At 59.1% G+C, this 16,852-nt stretch overlaps 1 protein-coding gene across 4 annotated transcripts in view; it reads left to right on the forward strand.

Annotated features, from left to right (window-relative positions):
- The window catches only part of FCHO1 (FCH and mu domain containing endocytic adaptor 1), a 228,030-nt gene extending 213,268 nt beyond the window's left edge, over positions 1-14,762 (forward strand). For all 4 annotated transcript variants that reach the window (XM_085639705.1, XM_085639708.1, XM_085639709.1 and 1 more), the window contains exons 26-29: positions 839-1,038; positions 2,473-2,531; positions 13,618-13,782; positions 14,414-14,762. In XM_085639705.1, the coding sequence (XP_085495831.1) occupies positions 839-1,038; positions 2,473-2,531; positions 13,618-13,782; positions 14,414-14,436 (447 nt within the window). In that variant the 3' untranslated portion in view covers positions 14,437-14,762. The remainder of the gene's footprint in view (positions 1-838; positions 1,039-2,472; positions 2,532-13,617; positions 13,783-14,413) is intronic.
- Positions 14,763-16,852: the final 2,090 nt, after the last annotated feature.

Raw genomic sequence — 16,852 nt, forward strand, 5'->3', positions numbered from 1 at the left:
TACCACAGTTCTTAGGATGAAGCGTATGCTGTGGCCCACCTAAATTCCTAACAGTGTCCGGGATCCTCTGTCTTATTATAGACTGGCTAGTTCTATTCAGAGATTATTAGCAAGATCAGTTCATAGACCCTCCTCCGTGGATGGTTTTGCTATGGTATCTAATTCAAAGGTAAGGAATCTGCGGCTGGATGGCTCTATAGGATGAATAGGTTACTTACCTTCGGTAAGGCCTTTTCTGGTAGAGACAGGATCTAGCCGTAGAATCCTTACCGACTCTCCTATCCTCTCTGTTCTGTGAACTGGTTTCTCCTTTTAGCTAAAAGATCATTTCCTTGGCTTCATAATGCCTTTCATTAGGACTTTCTACTTGTTTGACATTAAGATGTCTCTTTTGACACACTTTTTCCATAGACAGTTTCTATAAGTGGCTCCTCATTTTTGGGGCATGAAATAGTCACAGAAGAAACTGACGTCAGAGGAGGGCTTATATGGACTCTTATCTACGTCCCATCCGGTGGTCCTCTACCAACGCGCAGAAGTATTGCTGTAAAAAAATCCAGATCCAGTCCAGTGCCTGGTGAGAATTCAAAGGTAAGGAATCCGCAGCTAGAACCTGTCTCTACCAGATAAGCTGTTACCGAAGGTAAGTAACTTATTGTTTACACCTCTTCTGCATATTCAACCCCCCTGCACCCCCATCTCCTTTCTGCCCTTTAGTGTAGTATCCCAGAACCTCCTTCTGTGTTGCCCCCTTTTCTGCTTTCTCCTTCCATCCCCTCAGTTTCGTGTCACCTGCACGTTCTCATCTCTACATCACTTGGTCCATGCTGTTCCACAGGTATCCAGACCAAGCCCCGGCTCAACTCCGCTGCGCCTGGCGGCCTCCTGGACATGCGAGCCTACCTGCACACGGGTCAGCGTGGAGTACGCCTACAACGCATGTGCAATGGCAACACCTGCCCCACTTAACAACATTCAGATCCTTCTACCTGTGGAGGAGCCGGTCACCAACATGGAGCTGCACCCGTCTGCAAGCTGGTGAGGCTGGAAGAGAGCTGGGGTCTCAGGAATGAGTCCTTGACCCCTGTGTACGGCCCTGAAGTAGTGTCTATGGGGCATGTGATATTTTGGCGATGGGGGTTGGCGTTTAAGGCAAGGTTTTCTGGTATTTAGTTGAGTTCTGAGTAAAAGAACGTTTCTGATTTCCAAAACTTCCTTCCCAAGACATCAGCATTGCTTGAAGTTCAAGGGCCCTGGAGCAAGCAAGAAAAATGGCCCCTTTCACTGCTGTTGTGTTAGTGAAGTACAGCAATTATCAGGGTTGAATATGCCCTGGTACAAGTGCACCTGCTGCACCAGTGGTAAATATGTCCCTCTCCCAAAAGTTATGCTTCCTGCTGGAAAGGAAGGTGTGATGAACACCTGTTAATCCTGGGAAAGTTTCCTGCTTTCTCAACTGCCTCTAATTAACTGTATTGATAGAAAACGACCAGTAGAGGTCAGTAACATACCAGAACTGCTTTCTACTTGGTTGTCTTTCTTTTTGTATTTTTCTGGCAACTGCCTCTATTTAACTTTCTTGATGAAAAACGACCAGCAAAGGTCAGTAAAATACCAGAATCACTTTAGCATTCCCTAGATTCCAGGCCATAGAAACTTGTATTCAACGAGCATCCATAGACGATAATATTTTTTTCAAATCTTGTATTTTCAGTGATATGACCACCGAAGGGGCTGATATTATATTAAAAACAGAGCTTTGGACAATACATTTTCCCGCTGATAGGCAGTACTTCTCTCCATGTGTTCCCATACCTGGCGTGTTCTGCAGTTTGGTGCTTACTTTCCCTCCATGTTAAAGAACAGTAGATGTTTCAGCACCCAGGCTAATGTGCTGCATAACTAAATACATAGAAGGTCTCAAAGGCGAGACCAATTGCATTGCAAATGCTTGTTCTGTATCTGAGCTTCACCCTTCCCTGAGTTCTGAGGCCTCTCTCTTCCTTCCTGGGCCATGGGGAGAGAAGACAAACCTCTCACCATGGTTCAGTCCACACCTGTGAAGTGAGAATGACCAGGCACCCGTCAGGCTTCCTGGTCTGTACTTTGGAACTTTACTTTATTTATGGGGTGTTGTGTCATAGTGGGGGTTTCCTGCTGCTTGTGGCATATGCCACATGCCGATAGATATGCAGCAAATTAATTTTTTTTTTAATGTCTCCTTGGGACCGCTGTCGCTTTATAATGTTGAAGGTGCACATGGTTTCCCGCAAATGTCCACGTCACAGAGGAGCGTGGCAAGTGTTTTAAATTATATATTTAGCCGTCAGCTCAATACACAGTGCCTTGTCCAAGGTGTCGATATGTAGTGGGACGTGCTGCCTCCTTTCACTCATTGTCCTCTCTCTCCCTCTTTCCTACCTCATACTTCTTATATGTCCTCCCCCACCTCACTCCCCCCTCTGTTTCCAGGAGCTTGGAGGAGAAGCGAGTACTGTGGCGCCTTCCAGACCTCTCGGAGGGAAATGAAGGTAAAGGACACTGGGGCGGGGGGAGGGGGGCTGGCTGGCTGGGGGAGAGTGGAGGTGTGACTGGCTGGGGGAAGGACAGGTGTGACCGAGGGAGGAGAGTACAGGTGTGACTGGCTGGGGAGGAGAGTGCAGGTGTGACTGGCTTTGGATGGGGAGTTTAGGTGTGACTGTGGGAGGAGTGTGCAGGTGTGACTGGGGACAATGCAGGTGTGACTGCGGGAGGAGAGTGCAGATGTGACTGGTCGGGGGTAGAGTGCAGGTGTGACTGGATAGGGGGGAGAGTGCAGGTGTGACTGGGAGGAGAGTGCAGGTGTGACTGGCTGGGGGAAGAGAGTGCAGGAGTGACTGACTAGGGGAGGTGGGTGCAGTGTTACTGGCTGAGGGTGGAGAGTGCAGGTGTGACTGTGAATGTAGAGTACAGGTGAGACTGGCTGGGGAGAGAGTGCAGGAGTGACTGGGTGGCGGGAGAGTACATGTGTGACTGTGGGAGGGGAGTGCAGGTGTGACTGGCTGGGGGAGGAGAGTGCAGGAGTGACTGACTGGGGGAGGAGAGTGCAGTGTTACCGGCTGCGGGTGGAGAGTGCAGGTGTGACTGGCTGTGGATGTAGAGTTCAGGTGAGACTGACTGGGAGGAGAGTGCAGGAGTGACTGGCTGTGGATGAGAGTACTGGTGTGACTGTGGAAGGGGGTGCATGTGAGACTGGCTGGGGGAGAGTGCAGGGTGACTGGCTGTGGATTGAGAGTGCAGGAGTGACTGGGGGAAGAGTGCAGGTGTGTCTGGCTGTGGATTGAGAGTGCAGGAGTGACTTACTGGGGGAGAGCGTGCAGGTGTGACTGGCTGTGGGTGGAGAGTACGGTGTGGCTGGCTGGGGGAGGAGAGTGCATAAGTGACTGTGAGAGCACAGTGCACGTGTGACGGCCTGGGGAGAAAACCTATATGTGTGACTGACTGTGGAAGATTTCACTTGTGACTGACTGGGGGAGCAGACTGTGCATGTGACTGGCTGGGGGAAGAGAGTGCAGGTGTGACTGGCTGTGGATGGAGAGTGCAGGTGTGACTGGCTGTGGATGGAGAGTGCAGGTGTGACTGGCTGTGGATGGAGAGTGCAGGTGTGACTGGCTGGGGGGACAGTATAGGTGTGACTGTGGGAGGAGAGTGCAGGTATTACTGGCTGTGTGAGGAAAGTGCATTTGTGACTGCCGTTGGGGTAGAGAGTACATGTGTGACTGTGGAAGAACAGTTTGCGTGTGACTGACTGGGGGAGGAGACTACGCGTGTGACTTGCTGGGGGAGGAAAGTGCGCATGTGACTGTGGGGAGTAAAGCAAAATTATAATTGAGTCAGTGGAGTGGCTGTCTGAAGTGGAGGGGCAGCTGAGCTCTGAGTGCCTGGGGGGCAGAACTGTGAGTGCCTGGGGGGGCGGGAATGTGTTTGGGGAGGAGAGCTGCGAGTGCCTGGGGGGGCAGGGGTATGTTCTGGGGAGGAGAGCTGCGAGTGCCTGAGGGGGCAGGGGTGTGTCTGGAGGGGATAGCTGTGAGTGCGGGGGGGGGCGGGCAGGGGTGTGTCTAGAGGGAATAGCTGTAATTGCCTGGGGGGGGGGCAGGGGTGTTTCTGGGGCGGAGAGCTGCGAGAGCCGTGGGGGGGGGGAGCAGGGGTTTGTCTGGGGCGGAGAGCTGCGAGAGCCGGAGGGGGAGCAGGGGTGTGTCTGGGGCGGAGAGGTAGGAGTGCCTGAGGGGGCAGGTGTGTATCTGGGAGGATAGCTGCGAGTGCCAGGGGGGGGGAGGGAGCAGGGGTGTGACCTGGGGAGGAAAGCTACGAGTTCTTGAGGGGCAAGGGTGTGTCCTGTGGAGGAGAGCGGCGAGTGTCTATGGGGACAGGGTGTCTGGAGGGATAGCTGCGAGTGCGGGGGGGGGCAGGAGTGTGTCTGGAGAGGAGAGCTGCGAGTGCCCGGGGGCGAGGGTGTGTCTGGGGAAAAGTGTTGCGAGTGCCTTGGGGGGGGGGGGGGCAAGAGTGTCTGGGGAGGAGAGGTAGGAGTGCCTGAGGGGGCAGGGGTGTGTCTGGGGAGGAGAGCTGCGAGTGCCGGGGGGGGGGGGGGGGCAGGAGTGTGTCTGGGGAGGAGAGCTGCGACTGCCTGGGGGGAGGCAGGGTGTGTCTGGAGGGGAGAGCTCTGAGTGCCTTGGGGGCAGAACTGTGAGTGCCTGGGGGGGCGGGAGTGTGTCTGAGGAGGAGAGCTGCGAGTGCCTGGGGGGGCAGGAGTGTGTCTGGAGGGGAGAACTGCGAGCTCCTGGGGAGCAGAGCTTGAGTGCCTGGGGGGGGGCACGAGTGTGTCTGGGAAGGAGAGCTGTGAATTCCTGGGGGTAGTGTGTCTGGGGAGGCAGGGGTTTGTATGGGAGGGGAGCGGGGAGTCCTTGGGGGGGAGGGGGGGGCAGGGGTTGCATGGAGAGGAGAGCTGCGAGTGCCTGGGGGGGCAGGGGTGTATCTGAAGAGGAGAGCTGCGAGTGCTTTAGGGGGCAGGGCTGTGTCTAGAGAGGAGAGCTGCGAGTGCTGGGGGGGCAGGGGTGTGTCTGGAGGGAAGAGCTGCGAGTGCCGGGGGGGTGCAGGGGTGTGTCTGGATAGGAGAGCTGCGAGTGCCTGAGGGGGCAGGGGTGTGTCTGGAGGGTAGAGCTGCAAGTGCCGGAGGGGGGCAGGGGTGTGTTTGGGGCAGAGAGCTGCGAGTGCGGGGGGCAGGAGTGTGTCTGGGGCAGAGAGCTGGGAGTGCCGGGGGTGGGGCAGGGGTGTGTCTGGGGTGGAGAGCTGCGAGTGCCAGGGGGCAGGAGTGTGTCTGGGGCAGAGAGCTGCGAGTGCAGGGGGGGCAGGGGTGTGTGAGGCGGAGAGCTGTGGGGTGGCAGGGGTGTGTCTGGGTAGAGAGGTGCGAGAGCCTGAGGGGGCAGGGGTGTGTCTGGGAGGAGAGCTGCGAGTGCTGGGGTAGGGCAGGGGTGTGTCTGGGAGCTGCGAGTGCCTGAGGGGCAGGGGTGCGTCTGGTGCAGAGAGCTGCAAGTGCGGGGGGCAGTGGTGTGTCTGGGGCGGAGAGCTGCGAGTGCCGGGGTGGGGTGGCAGGGGTGCGTCTAGGGCAGAGAGCTGCGAGTGCCGGGGTGGGGTGGCAGGGGTGTGTCTGGAGCGGAGAGCTGCAAGTGCCGGGGGGGGGTAGGGGTGTCTGGGTCGGAGAGCTGCGAGTGCCGGGGTGGGTTGGCAGGGGTGTGTCTGAGGCGGAGAGCTGCGAGTGCCGGGGTGTGGTGGCAGGGGTGTGTCTGGGGCGGAGAGCTGCGAGTGCCGGGGGGGGCGGGTTGGCAGGAATGTGTCTAGGGCGGAGAGCTGCGAGTGCCAGGGTGTGTCTGGGGCGGAGAGCTGCGAGTGCGGGGGTAGGGTTGTGTCTGGGGCGGAGAGCTGCGAGTGCGGGGGTAGGGTGTGTCGAGGGCGGAGAGCTGCGAGTGCCGGGGGTGTGTCTGGGGCGGAGAGCTGCGAGTGCCGGGGTGTGTCTGAGGCGGAGAGCTGCGAGTGCCGGGGGGGTGCAGGGGTGTGTCTGGATAGGAGAGCTGCGAGTGCCTGAGGGGGCAGGGGTGTGTCTGGAGGGTAGAGCTGCAAGTGCCGGAGGGGGGTGCAGGGGTGTGTTTGGGGCAGAGAGCTGCGAGTGCGGGGGGCAGGAGTGTGTCTGGGGCAGAGAGCTGGGAGTGCCGGGGGTGGGGCAGGGGTGTGTCTGGGGTGGAGAGCTGCGAGTGCCAGGGGGCAGGAGTGTGTCTGGGGCAGAGAGCTGCGAGTGCAGGGGGGGCAGGGGTGTGTGAGGCGGAGAGCTGTGAGTGCCGGGGTGGGGTGGCAGAGGTGTGTCTGGGTAGAGAGGTGCGAGAGCCTGAGAGGGCAGGGGTGTGTCTGGGAGGAGAGCTACGAGTGCTGGGGTAGGGCAGGGGTGTGTCTGGGAGCTGCGAGTGCCTGAGGGGCAGGGGTGTGTCTGGTGCAGAGAGCTGCAAGTGCGGGGGGGGGGCAGTGGTGTGTCTGGGGCGGAGAGCTGCGAGTGCCGGGGTGGGGTGGCAGGGGTGCGTCTAGGGCGGAGAGCTGCGAGTGCCGGGGTGGGGTGGCAGGGGTGTGTCTGGAGCGGAGAGCTGCAAGTGGCGGGGGGTGGGGTGTAGGGGTGTGTCTGGGTCGGAGAGCTGCGAGTGCCGGGGTGGGTTGGCAGGGGTGTGTCTGAGGCGGAGAGTTGCGAGTGCCGGGGTGTGGTGGCAGGGGTGTGTCTGGGGTGGAGAGCTGCGAGTGCCGGGTGGGGGGGTTGGCAGGGATGTGTCTAGGGCGGAGAGCTGCGAGTGCCAGGGTGTGTCTGGGGCGGAGAGCTGCGAGTGCGGGGGTAGGGTTGTGTCTGGGGCGGAGAGCTGCGAGTGCGGGGGTAGGGTGTGTCGAGGGCGGAGAGCTGCCGGGGCTGTGGGGGTAGGGGTGTGTCTGGGGCGGAGAGCTGCGAGTGCCGGGGTGTGTCTGGGGCGGAGAGCTGCGAGTGCGGGAGTAGGGTGTGTCTGGGGCGGAAAGCTGCGAGTGCCGGGGTGTGTCTGGAGCGGAGAGCTGCAATGGCCGGGGTGTGTCTGGAGCGGAGAGCTGCGAGTGCCGGGGTGTCTGGGGTGGAGAGCTGCGAGTGCCGGGGTGTGTCTGGGGCAGAGAGCTGCGAGTGCCGGGGTGTGTCTGGGGCGGAGAGCTGCGAGTGCCGGGGTGTGTCGGGCGGAGAGCTGCGAGTGTCGGGGGGGTAGGGGTGTGTCTGGGTCGGAGAGCTGCGAGTGCCGGGGTGAGTTGGCAGGGGTGTGTCTGAGGCGGAGAGCTGCGAGTGCCGGGGTGTGGTAGCAGGGGTGTGTCTGGGGCGGAGAGCTGCGAGTGCCGGGGGGGGGGGCGGGTTGGCAGGAATGTGTCTAGGGTGGAGAGCTGCGAGTGCCAGGGTGTGTCTGGGGCGGAGAGCTGCGAGTGCGGGGGTAGGGTTGTGTCTGGGGCGGAGAGCTGCGAGTGCGGGGATAGGGTTGTGTCTGGGGCGGAAAGCTGCGAGTGTGGGGGTAGGGTGTGTCGAGGGCGGAGAGCTGCGAGTGCCGGGGGTGTGGGGGTAGGGGTGTGTCTGGGGCGGAGAGCTGCGAGTGCCGGGGTGTGTCTGGGGCGGAGAGCTGCGAGTGCGGGAGTAGGGTGTGTCTGGGGCGGAAAGCTGCGAGTGCCGGGGTGTGTCTGGGGCGGAGAGCTGCGAGTGCGGGGGGTGGCAGGAATGTGTCTAGGAAAGAGAGCTGCGAGTGCCGGGGGTGTGGGGGCAGGGGTGTATCTGGGGCGGAGAGCTGCGAGTGCCGGGGTGTGTCTGGGGCGGAGCGCTGCGAGTGCCGGGGTGTGTCTGGGGCGGAGAGCTGCGAGTGCCGGGGTGGGTTGGCAGGGGTGTGTCTGAGGCGGAGAGCTGCGAGTGCCGGGGTGTGGTGGCAGGGGTGTGTCTGGGGCGGAGAGCTGCGAGTGCCGGCGGGGGGGCGGGTTGGCAGTAATGTGTCTAGGGTGGAGAGCTGCGAGTGCCAGGGTGTGTCTGGGGCGGAGAGCTGTGAGTGCGGGGGTAGGGTTGTGTCTGGGGCGGAGAGCTGCGAGTGCGGGGGTAGGGTGTGTCTAGGGCGGAAAGCTGCGAGTGCCGGGGTGTGTCTGGGGCGGAGAGCTGCGAGTGCGGGGGGGTGGCAGGAATGTGTCTAGGAAAGAGAGCTGCGAGTGCCGGGGTGTGGGGGCAGGGGTGTGTCTGGGGCAGAGAGCTGCGAGTGCCGGGGTGTGTCTCGGGCGGAGAGCTGCGAGTGCCGGGGTGTGTCTGGGGCGGAGAGCTGCGAGTGCCGGGGTGGGTTGGCAGGGGTGTGTCTGAGGCGGAGAGCTGCGAGTGCCGGGGTGTGGTGGCAGGGGTGTGTCTGGGGCGGAGAGCTGCGAGTGCCGGGGGGGGGCGGGTTGGCAGGAATGTGTCTAGGGTGGAGAGCTGCGAGTGCCAGGGTGTGTCTGGGGCGGAGAGCTGCGAGTGCGGGGGTAGGGTTGTGTCTGGGGCGGAGAGCTGCGAGTGCGGGGGTAGGGTGTGTCTAGGGCGGAGAGCTGCGAGTGCCGGGGTATGTCTGGGGCAGAGAGCTGCGAGTGCGGGAGTAGGGTGTGTCTGGGGCGGAAAGCTGCGAGTGCCGGGGTGTGTCTGGAGCGGAGAGCTGCGATGGCCGGGGTGTGTCTGGGGCGGAGAGCTGCGAGTGCGGGGGGTGGCAGGAATTTGTCTAGGGCTGAGAGCTGCGAGTGCCGGGGGTGTGGGGGAAGGGGTGTGTCTGGGGCGGAGAGCTGTGAGTGCCGGGGTGTGTCTGGGGCGGAGAGCTGCGAGTGCCGGGGTGTGTCGGGCGGAGAGCTGCGAGTGCCGGGGTGTGTCTGGGGCGGAGAGCTGCGAGTGCAGGGGGGAGGTGGCAGGAATGTGTCTAGGGCGGAGAGCTGCGAGTGCCGGGGGTGTGGGGGCAGGGGTGTGTCTGGGGCGGAGAGCTGCGAGTGCTGGGGTGTGTCTGGGGTGGAGAGCTGCGAGTGCCGGGGTGTGTCTGGGGCGGAGAGCTGCGAGTGCCGGGGTGTGTCTGGGCAGAGAGCTGCGAGTGCGGGGGGGGTGGCAGGAATGTGTCTAGGGCGGAGAGCTGTGAGTGCTGGGGGTGTGGGGGCAGGGGTGTGTCTGGGGCGGAGAGCTGCGAGTGCCGGGGTGTGTCTGGGGCGGAGAGCTGCGAGTGCGGGGATAGGGTTGTGTCTGGGGCGGAGAGCTGCGAGTGCGGGGTAGGGTGTGTCTAGGGCGGAGAGCTGCGAGTGCCGGGGGTGTGGGGGTAGGGGTGTGTCTGGGGCGGAGAGCTGCGAGTGCCAGGGGTGTGGGGGTAGGGGTGTGTCTGGGGCGGAGAGCTGCGAGTGCCGGGGTGTGTCTGGGGCGGAGAGCTGCGAGTGCGGGAGTAGGGTGTGTCTGGGGCGGAAAGCTGCGAGTGCCGGGGTGTGTCTGGAGCGGAGAGCTGCGATGACCGGGGTGTGTCTGGGGCGGAGAGCTGCGAGTGCGGGGGGGTGGCAGGAATGTGTCTAGGGCGGAGAGCTGCGAGTGCCGGGGGTGTGGGGGCAGGGGTGTGTCTGGGGCGGAGAGCTGCGAGTGCCAGGGTGTGTCTGGGGCGGAGAGCTGCGAGTGCGGCAGTAGGGTTGTGTCTGGGGCGGAGAGCTGCGAGTGCGGGGGTAGGGTGTGTCGAGGGCGGAGAGCTGCGAGTGCCGGGGGTGTGGGGGTAGGGGTGTGTCTGGGGCGGAGAGCTGCGAGTGCCGGGGTGTGTCTGGGGCGGAGAGCTGCGAGTGCCGGGGGGTGCAGGGGTGTGTCTGGATAGGAGAGCTGCGAGTGCCTGAGGGGGCAGGGGTGTGTCTGGAGGGTAGAGCTGCAAGTGCCGGAGGGGGGTGCAGGGGTGTGTTTGGGGCAGAGAGCTGCGAGTGCCAGGGGGCAGGAGTGTGTCTGGGGCAGAGAGCTGCGAGTGCAGGGGGGGCAGGGGTGTGTGAGGCGGAGAGCTGTGAGTGCCGGGGTGGGGTGGCAGGGGTGTGTCTGGGTAGAGAGGTGCGAGAGCCTGAGGGGGCAGGGGTGTGTCTGGGAGGAGAGCTGCGAGTGCTGGGGTAGGGCAGGGGTGTGTCTGGGAGCTGCGAGTGCCTAAGGGGCAGGGGTGTGTCTGGTGCAGAGAGCAGCAAGTGCGGGGGGGGGGCAGTGGTGTGTCTGGGGCGGAGAGCAGCGAGTGCCGGGGTGGGGTGGCAGGGGTGTGTCTAGGGCGGAGAGCTGCGAGTGCCGGTGGGGTGGCAGGGGTGTGTCTGGAGCGGAGAGCTGCAAGTGCCGGGGGGGGGGGGGGTAGGGGTGTGTCTGGGTCGGAGAGCTGCGAGTGCCGGGGTGGGTTGGCAGGGGTGTGTCTGAGGTGGAGAGTTGCGAGTGCCGGGGTGTGGTGGCAGGGGTGTGTCTGGGGTGGAGAGCTGCGAGTGCTGGGGGGGGGGGGGGGTTGGCAGGGATGTGTCTAGGGCGGAGAGCTGCGAGTGCCAGGGTGTGTCTGGGGCGGAGAGCTGCGAGTGCGGGGGTAGGGTTGTGTCTGGGGCGGAGAGCTGCGAGTGCCGGGGGTGTGGGGGTAGGGGTGTGTCTGGGGCGGAGAGCTGCGAGTGCCGGGGGTGTGGGGGTAGGGGTGTGTCTGGGGCGGAGAGCTGCGAGTGCCGGGGTGTGTCTGGGGCGGAGAGCTGCGAGTGCGGGAGTAGGGTGTGTCTGGGGCGGGAAGCTGCGAGTGCCGGGGTGTGTCTGGAGCGGAGAGCTGCGATGGCCGGGGTGTGTCTGGGGCGGAGAGCTGCGAGTGCGGGGGGGTGGCAGGAATGTGTCTAGGGCAGAGAGCTGCGAGTGCCGGGGGCGTGGGGGCAGGGGTGTGTCTGGGGCGGAGAGCTGCGAGTGCCGGGGTGTGTCTGGGGCGGAGAGCTGCGAGTGCCGGGGTGGGTTGGCAGGGGTGTGTCTGAGGCGGAGAGCTGCGAGTGCCAGGGTGTGGTGGCAGGGGTGTGTCTGGGGCCAAGAGCTGCGAGTGCCGGGGGGGGGGTGGGTGGGGCGGGTTGGCAGGAATGTGTCTAGGGTGGAGAGCTGCGAGTGCCAGGGTGTGTCTGGGGCGGAGAGCTGCGAGTGTGGGGGTAGGGTTGTGTCTGGGGCGGAGAGCTGCGAGTGCAGGGGTAGGGTGTGTCTAGGGTGGAGAGCTGCGAGTGCCAGGGGTGTGGGGGTAGGGGTGTGTCTGGGGCGGAGAGCTGCGAATGCCGGGGTGTGTCTGGGGCGGAGAGCTGCGAGTGCGGGCGTAGGGTGTGTCTGGGGCGGAAAGCTGCGAGTGCCGGGGTGTGTCTGGAGCGGAGAACTGCGATGGCCGGGGTGTGTCTGGGGCGGAGAGCTGCGAGTGCGGGGGGGGTGGCAGGAATGTGTCTAGGGCGGAGAGCTGCGAGTGCCGGGGGTGTGGGGGAAGGGGTGTGTCTGGGGCGGAGAGCTGCGAGTGCCGGGGTGTGTCTGGGGCGGAGAGCTGCGAGTGCCGGGGTGTGTCGGGCGGAGAGCTGCGAGTGCCGGGGTGTGTCTGGGGCGGAGAGCTGCGAGTGCGGGGGGGGGGGTGGCAGGAATGTGTCTAGGGCGGAGAGCTGCGAGTGCCGGGGGTGTGGGGGCAGGGGTGTGTCTGGGGCGGAGAGCTGCGCGTGCCGGGGTGTGTCTGGGGCAGAGAGCTGCGAGTGCGGGGGGGGGTGGCAGGAATGTGTCTAGGGCGGAGAGCTGTGAGTGCCGGGGGTGTGGGGGCAGGGGTGTGTCTGGTGCGGAGAGCTGCGAGTGCCGGGGGTGTGGGGGCAGGGGTGTGTCTGGGGCGGAGAGCTGCGAGTGCGGGGATAGGGTTGTGTCTGGGGCGGAGAGCTGCGAGTGCCGGTATGGGTTGGCAGGGGTGTGTCTGGGGCGGAGAGCTGCGAGTGCGGGGGTAGGATGTGTCTGGGGCGGAGAGCTGTGACTGTGGAATTTGAATGAACGTTTCTTTGGACAGAGGAGTTCCTGTGACTGAGGAGATGCATGAATGATCTTGGGCAAGAGATAGTCACTGTGAGCGACGCAGGATAAAGGAGTTATTGGTAATGGAGAAGGAGCGGGAAGGTGGGTTGGTGCGAGGGGTCTCTGAGGGGCAGGTAGAGGAGTGGTGATTGAAAGGGGGACTGGGGGTGTGGCCAGCAGAGTAGAGAGGTTGGTGACTGGCTGACTGGAGACGGTTCGTATGAATGACTGACGAGCAGGGAAGACGCGTGCCCGAGGAGTGGACTGGGGCCGTGGGGTGGCCTGGGAGCCATGGGTCCTTCCTGGTTCAAGCAGAGAAAATGGGCTTCCAAGCCTGGCGGTTGAGGGGTAAAATGCAGCCATAACTGGTGTTTAGTGGGCCCCTGAGTCTCTTGGGCTGTGGTGCCCCTGCACCTGCTGTATGTATGTAGTGCAGAAGGGTGGTGGTGTAGACAGGAGAGGCCGTATGATCTTCCGACGCTAGGTGTCGCTGCAGCATTGGTAATGTGCCCAGGCATGCATGCAGGACCAGCTCTTGGTGGTGCGCTGTTCTGCCAACCGGCCTCAGGTTTACGTGACTTTAGTATCTAGGACGGATTTTGCGGAATACTTTTGCCCAAGTCCATGATTTGAAGACTTCTACAAAGCTGCCACGCTGTAGCAGGTGGTGAGAGATAGGGGTGTACGTGACCCCGGCCCTCAGGTCTGTGGGCTCATGCAGGGCACATCCGTAGCTCTGCCCTGGGCTCACGTTGGGCACCCCACCTTCACAGCCCTGGGCTCGCTCTGGGCTCATGCCGGACACCTCCACAGGCCATTTCTGCTCGTGCTTACGTGCCGTGTGTTTTGATAGTTGGCGAGTGCTTGCCATGGCGAGTGCTTAATTTGTATATGATTTTTTTTTTCTAAAGTGCCAGGGCTCTCGTCAGGAGGCCACTGCAGCTTGCACCACACATTTCTCTGCTATGCTGCGAGTCATGACAACACAACTAACCATCACACTCATACAACTGTGACAATTTGGATTATTCCAGGCCCTAAAGCTATATGAATGGGTTGGGCGGCGGGTAGTTGTCATTTTAATGCATATTGAATTAATACTCAACTATTAACGTGGTCATCTTTAAATTAGCCAAACAGCGCCACCTTGTGGCAGACTGGCACAAGCTCCGGTGTTGACAAGTAAGGGTACCGAGCACCGGAAACCACCGGCTCCAATTAAGCACTGGCCCTGGCACGTGGTCTTGGCATGTTGTCTGCTCTTGAGGCTAGCCCTATCTTTTCTTCTTCGGCCAGCGCTGGCTGGGTGAGGGCTGGAGCTGGGGGAGGGGCTCTTTGCACATGCTGTGTCTCCATATTAGGGTGTGGCCTAGTTTACTGTTGCAGGCGCTGGCTACCTCGGGCTCATGCTGGGCACCGCTGCCAGTTGGCCGTCCCTGTGGCTCGCGCTGAGGTGTGCGTGGTGTTGGAGGTGAGGGCAGGGGCTGTGCCACCCGCTCAGGGACTGATGCCCATGTTCTCTTCCTTTGCAGGCACGGGGCACCTCTCTGCCAGCTGGCAGCCTCTCTGCGGGCCCAGCAAGGCCTCCCTGGTGGCCGCCCAGTTTACCAGCGAGGGCAGCACCCTGTCCGGGGTGGACCTGGAGCTGGTGGGCAGCGGGTACCGGATGTCACTGGTGAAGAAGAGGTTTGCTACAGGTAGGTGATCTGGGAGGAGAAAATATCGTGGTACCCACAGGTTTAGCGTTACACTCCCAACTAACCCTAAACTCTGCTGTATCTTCATGTGCCCTACTTAGGTTTATTTCACATGCTCAGCTGTGCTCTCCTCATTCCTGCACATTATACCCCGTGCCCAGCTGTCCTTTCCTCTCAGTCCTGCACATTATAACCCGTGCCCAGCTCTGCTCTCCTCATTCCTGCACATTATACCCGATGCCCAGCTGTGCTCTCCTTATCACTGCACATTATACCCTGTGACAAGCTGTGCTGTCCTCAGTCCTGCACACTATACCCTGTGCCCAGCTGTACTCTCCTCAGTCATGCACATTATACCCCATGCCCAGCTGTCCTATCCTCTCAGTATTGCACATTATACCCCGTGCCCCGCTGTGCTCTCCTCAGTCCTGCACAGTATAGCCCATGCAAAGCTGTCCTTTCCTCTCAGTCCTGCACATTATACCCCGTTCCCAGCTGTGCTCTTGTCAGTCCTGCACATTATACCCCATGCCCAGCTATCCTTTCCTCTCAGTCCTGCCATCCATCACTGATTCTACTCTGTGATATTTGTATGGATTCTGTTTAATTTTAAATGTTGTTTCCCTTCTAGGTAAATACCTGGCCGGCTGCTGATTTACCATATACCCACATTCCTGTTTTTTTGTTTTTTTAAAGACGACTCACTCTTTTGCACTTTTCAAGAATGCTCTTTGCAGTTGTTGTTGCTGGTTTTTTAAACACTGGATTGTCTTTTCATGTCCCCTCTCTTTGGGAGAGCAGGTAAAAGCTCTCCAGCCGCCCCAGAGTCTGACTAACGTGTGTGGACACTGGTGCAAAGCTGGTGGCGTTCGTGCAGCTGGCGCTGCGACTAGCATTCTCAAGAAGAAAAATATATTATATATATATATATATAAATATATGTAAAAAATGAATGTTACAAATAAATGCACTGAAGAGAACTGTGCGTTTTGCTTATTTCTTCCTTGAGAAGTCCATTGCCGATGTGGTGTTATTTTACACACGCCTTGATGATTGTGGCAGGTGCACATGTTCGAAGTGATGTCGATGGCGGGTAAGGGTAGGAGGAGATACCACTCGGCGCATACCTGGACATGTTGAGGGTAGTCCCAGATTCCTTTCAAATATTTGAAGTAGCCTGTAGTGCCAAAACACTCTAGGCCTTTGCCTCCTGAACTTTCTAGAACCATGGCACACTTTTTAGTACGACAGACTTTCGTGACCCACCCAGCTTTAATGGACATGAGACTGGCAGGGTTTTTTTTTATGTAACTAAAGCATCATGTGGTAGTGCGCCGCCATTTAAAGACTGCGCATTTTCCATTGAAATGGCCACTAAATTTGCGCACACATGCAGTTTTACTGATACAACTATATACACACACATAATAATGTGTGGAAATCCGTTTTTAGTGAATATTTATTATTTGTACGTCATCAGTTAAAGTGTCTTGATTTCTTTTAGTCCTGGTGAAATCGTTGCTTCCATCAAAAAGTGTTCAATTTTTGCTTTCATAACTGTTGAATTTGTACACTTCATTTACAGGTATTTATATTTTGTTGTGTTACCAAGATGAGATCCTACAGTCTTTCCCTTCACAATTCCTGTACCCCAGCCAGATTGTCACATAATTCACTTTACTTTTCTTTCTCTGACTGCAAAGTGAGAGGAGTTTGTAAACACCAATCCCCATGTTATCAAAATAAGCAGCAATTTCTCAGAAGACCTAGCGCAGAGGTATTCAATCTGTGGGGCGGGACCCCCAGGGGGGCCCTGGAGGCATGGGAAGGGGGTCGCGCTCTTCATTTGCTAAAGAAAACGGCCCAGGCGGTTGATTCCGGTAGTTAACATGTTTTCCCTGGAGTGTTATTCAGGGACTTTCCTCTGCTGGGAAATCGAAGAAAGACAGACAGATAAACACACCTTTCTACGAGTGTATTGCTGGCCTGAAAGAAATGCAAATGTGCACAACCAGTTAATCTGCAAATGTAAAGGATTTGCAGATTAACTCGTTGTACACATTTGCATTTCTTTCAGGCTAGCAGCACACTGGCAAAATAACGTGTGTTTAGTTGTCTGCCTAACTTTGATTTCTCTGGACAGGAGAGTTCTGCTACAGTTAATTGATTAAATCGCTTTTTTGAGTGGTAGTGCACAGAGTTTACTGAGCTGTGAAGTGCTTGCTTTTAATAGTTATTGTATTTACATAGTTCTTACTATCCCTGAGAATGTTTCGAAGGGACAGTTATGTAAAAAAAATTGCAGTACATAGGGTCTGGTTATTACTAAAATCTATGGGTCTTATTTCCAATGAAATGGTGTAGGGCAGCTCTGCAAGTATTTTTGCTGCACTGCCCTATGCCAATTCAAAAGTACCGGAATGGACTGTATTTATAAGATACAGTGCACCTCCTGTCCTTTCTGCCGGCGCACAATTTGGTGCCTAGCGCCAATGCAGGCACCCTTGCACCATGGTTCAAGGGTGTTTGCATTGAGGGCAGGATTGTTTTTGTGAAAGAAGGCACGTCTTCCTGCGCAATAGAAAGAGGAAACAATTGAAGAGAAATAAAGATATTCTCCTTGCTACGCATCCCCTGGGGGCAGGGTGCAGTTTTGACCCATCCTCAGGTTTACAGATCCTTGTAAATCTGGGAATGTGTCACAACCTATTGGTAAACACACGGCAACACCCATGGAATGCCCCCCCCCCCCCCACGCAATGTAAGACAACGCACCAACTTGAGCTGCGTTGCCTTACACCATATCTAGGAGGCCATGAAAAGCCACCCAAAGGGACCTTGCGTGACCTCGTAGATACGGGGCTGCTCTCTGCGCAACCAGAGCGTCATAGAAAAAGGGGCACCAGCTGCACAAGGGGCTTATAAATAAGCCCCTATATTTTGGAACATCAACAATATAATGGGGTTATCTTTAAACCCCAAAACCAGTGGCACGACATTTGTTGCATATGCAAATGTTCATGTTCTTTCAACCTTTTTTCTTTCTTTTGATTACTGTTGGCTCCATGTT

This window comes from Triturus cristatus, chromosome 12 (assembly GCF_964204655.1).
Source record: "Triturus cristatus chromosome 12, aTriCri1.1, whole genome shotgun sequence".
Taxonomy (NCBI): Eukaryota; Metazoa; Chordata; class Amphibia; order Caudata; family Salamandridae; genus Triturus; species Triturus cristatus.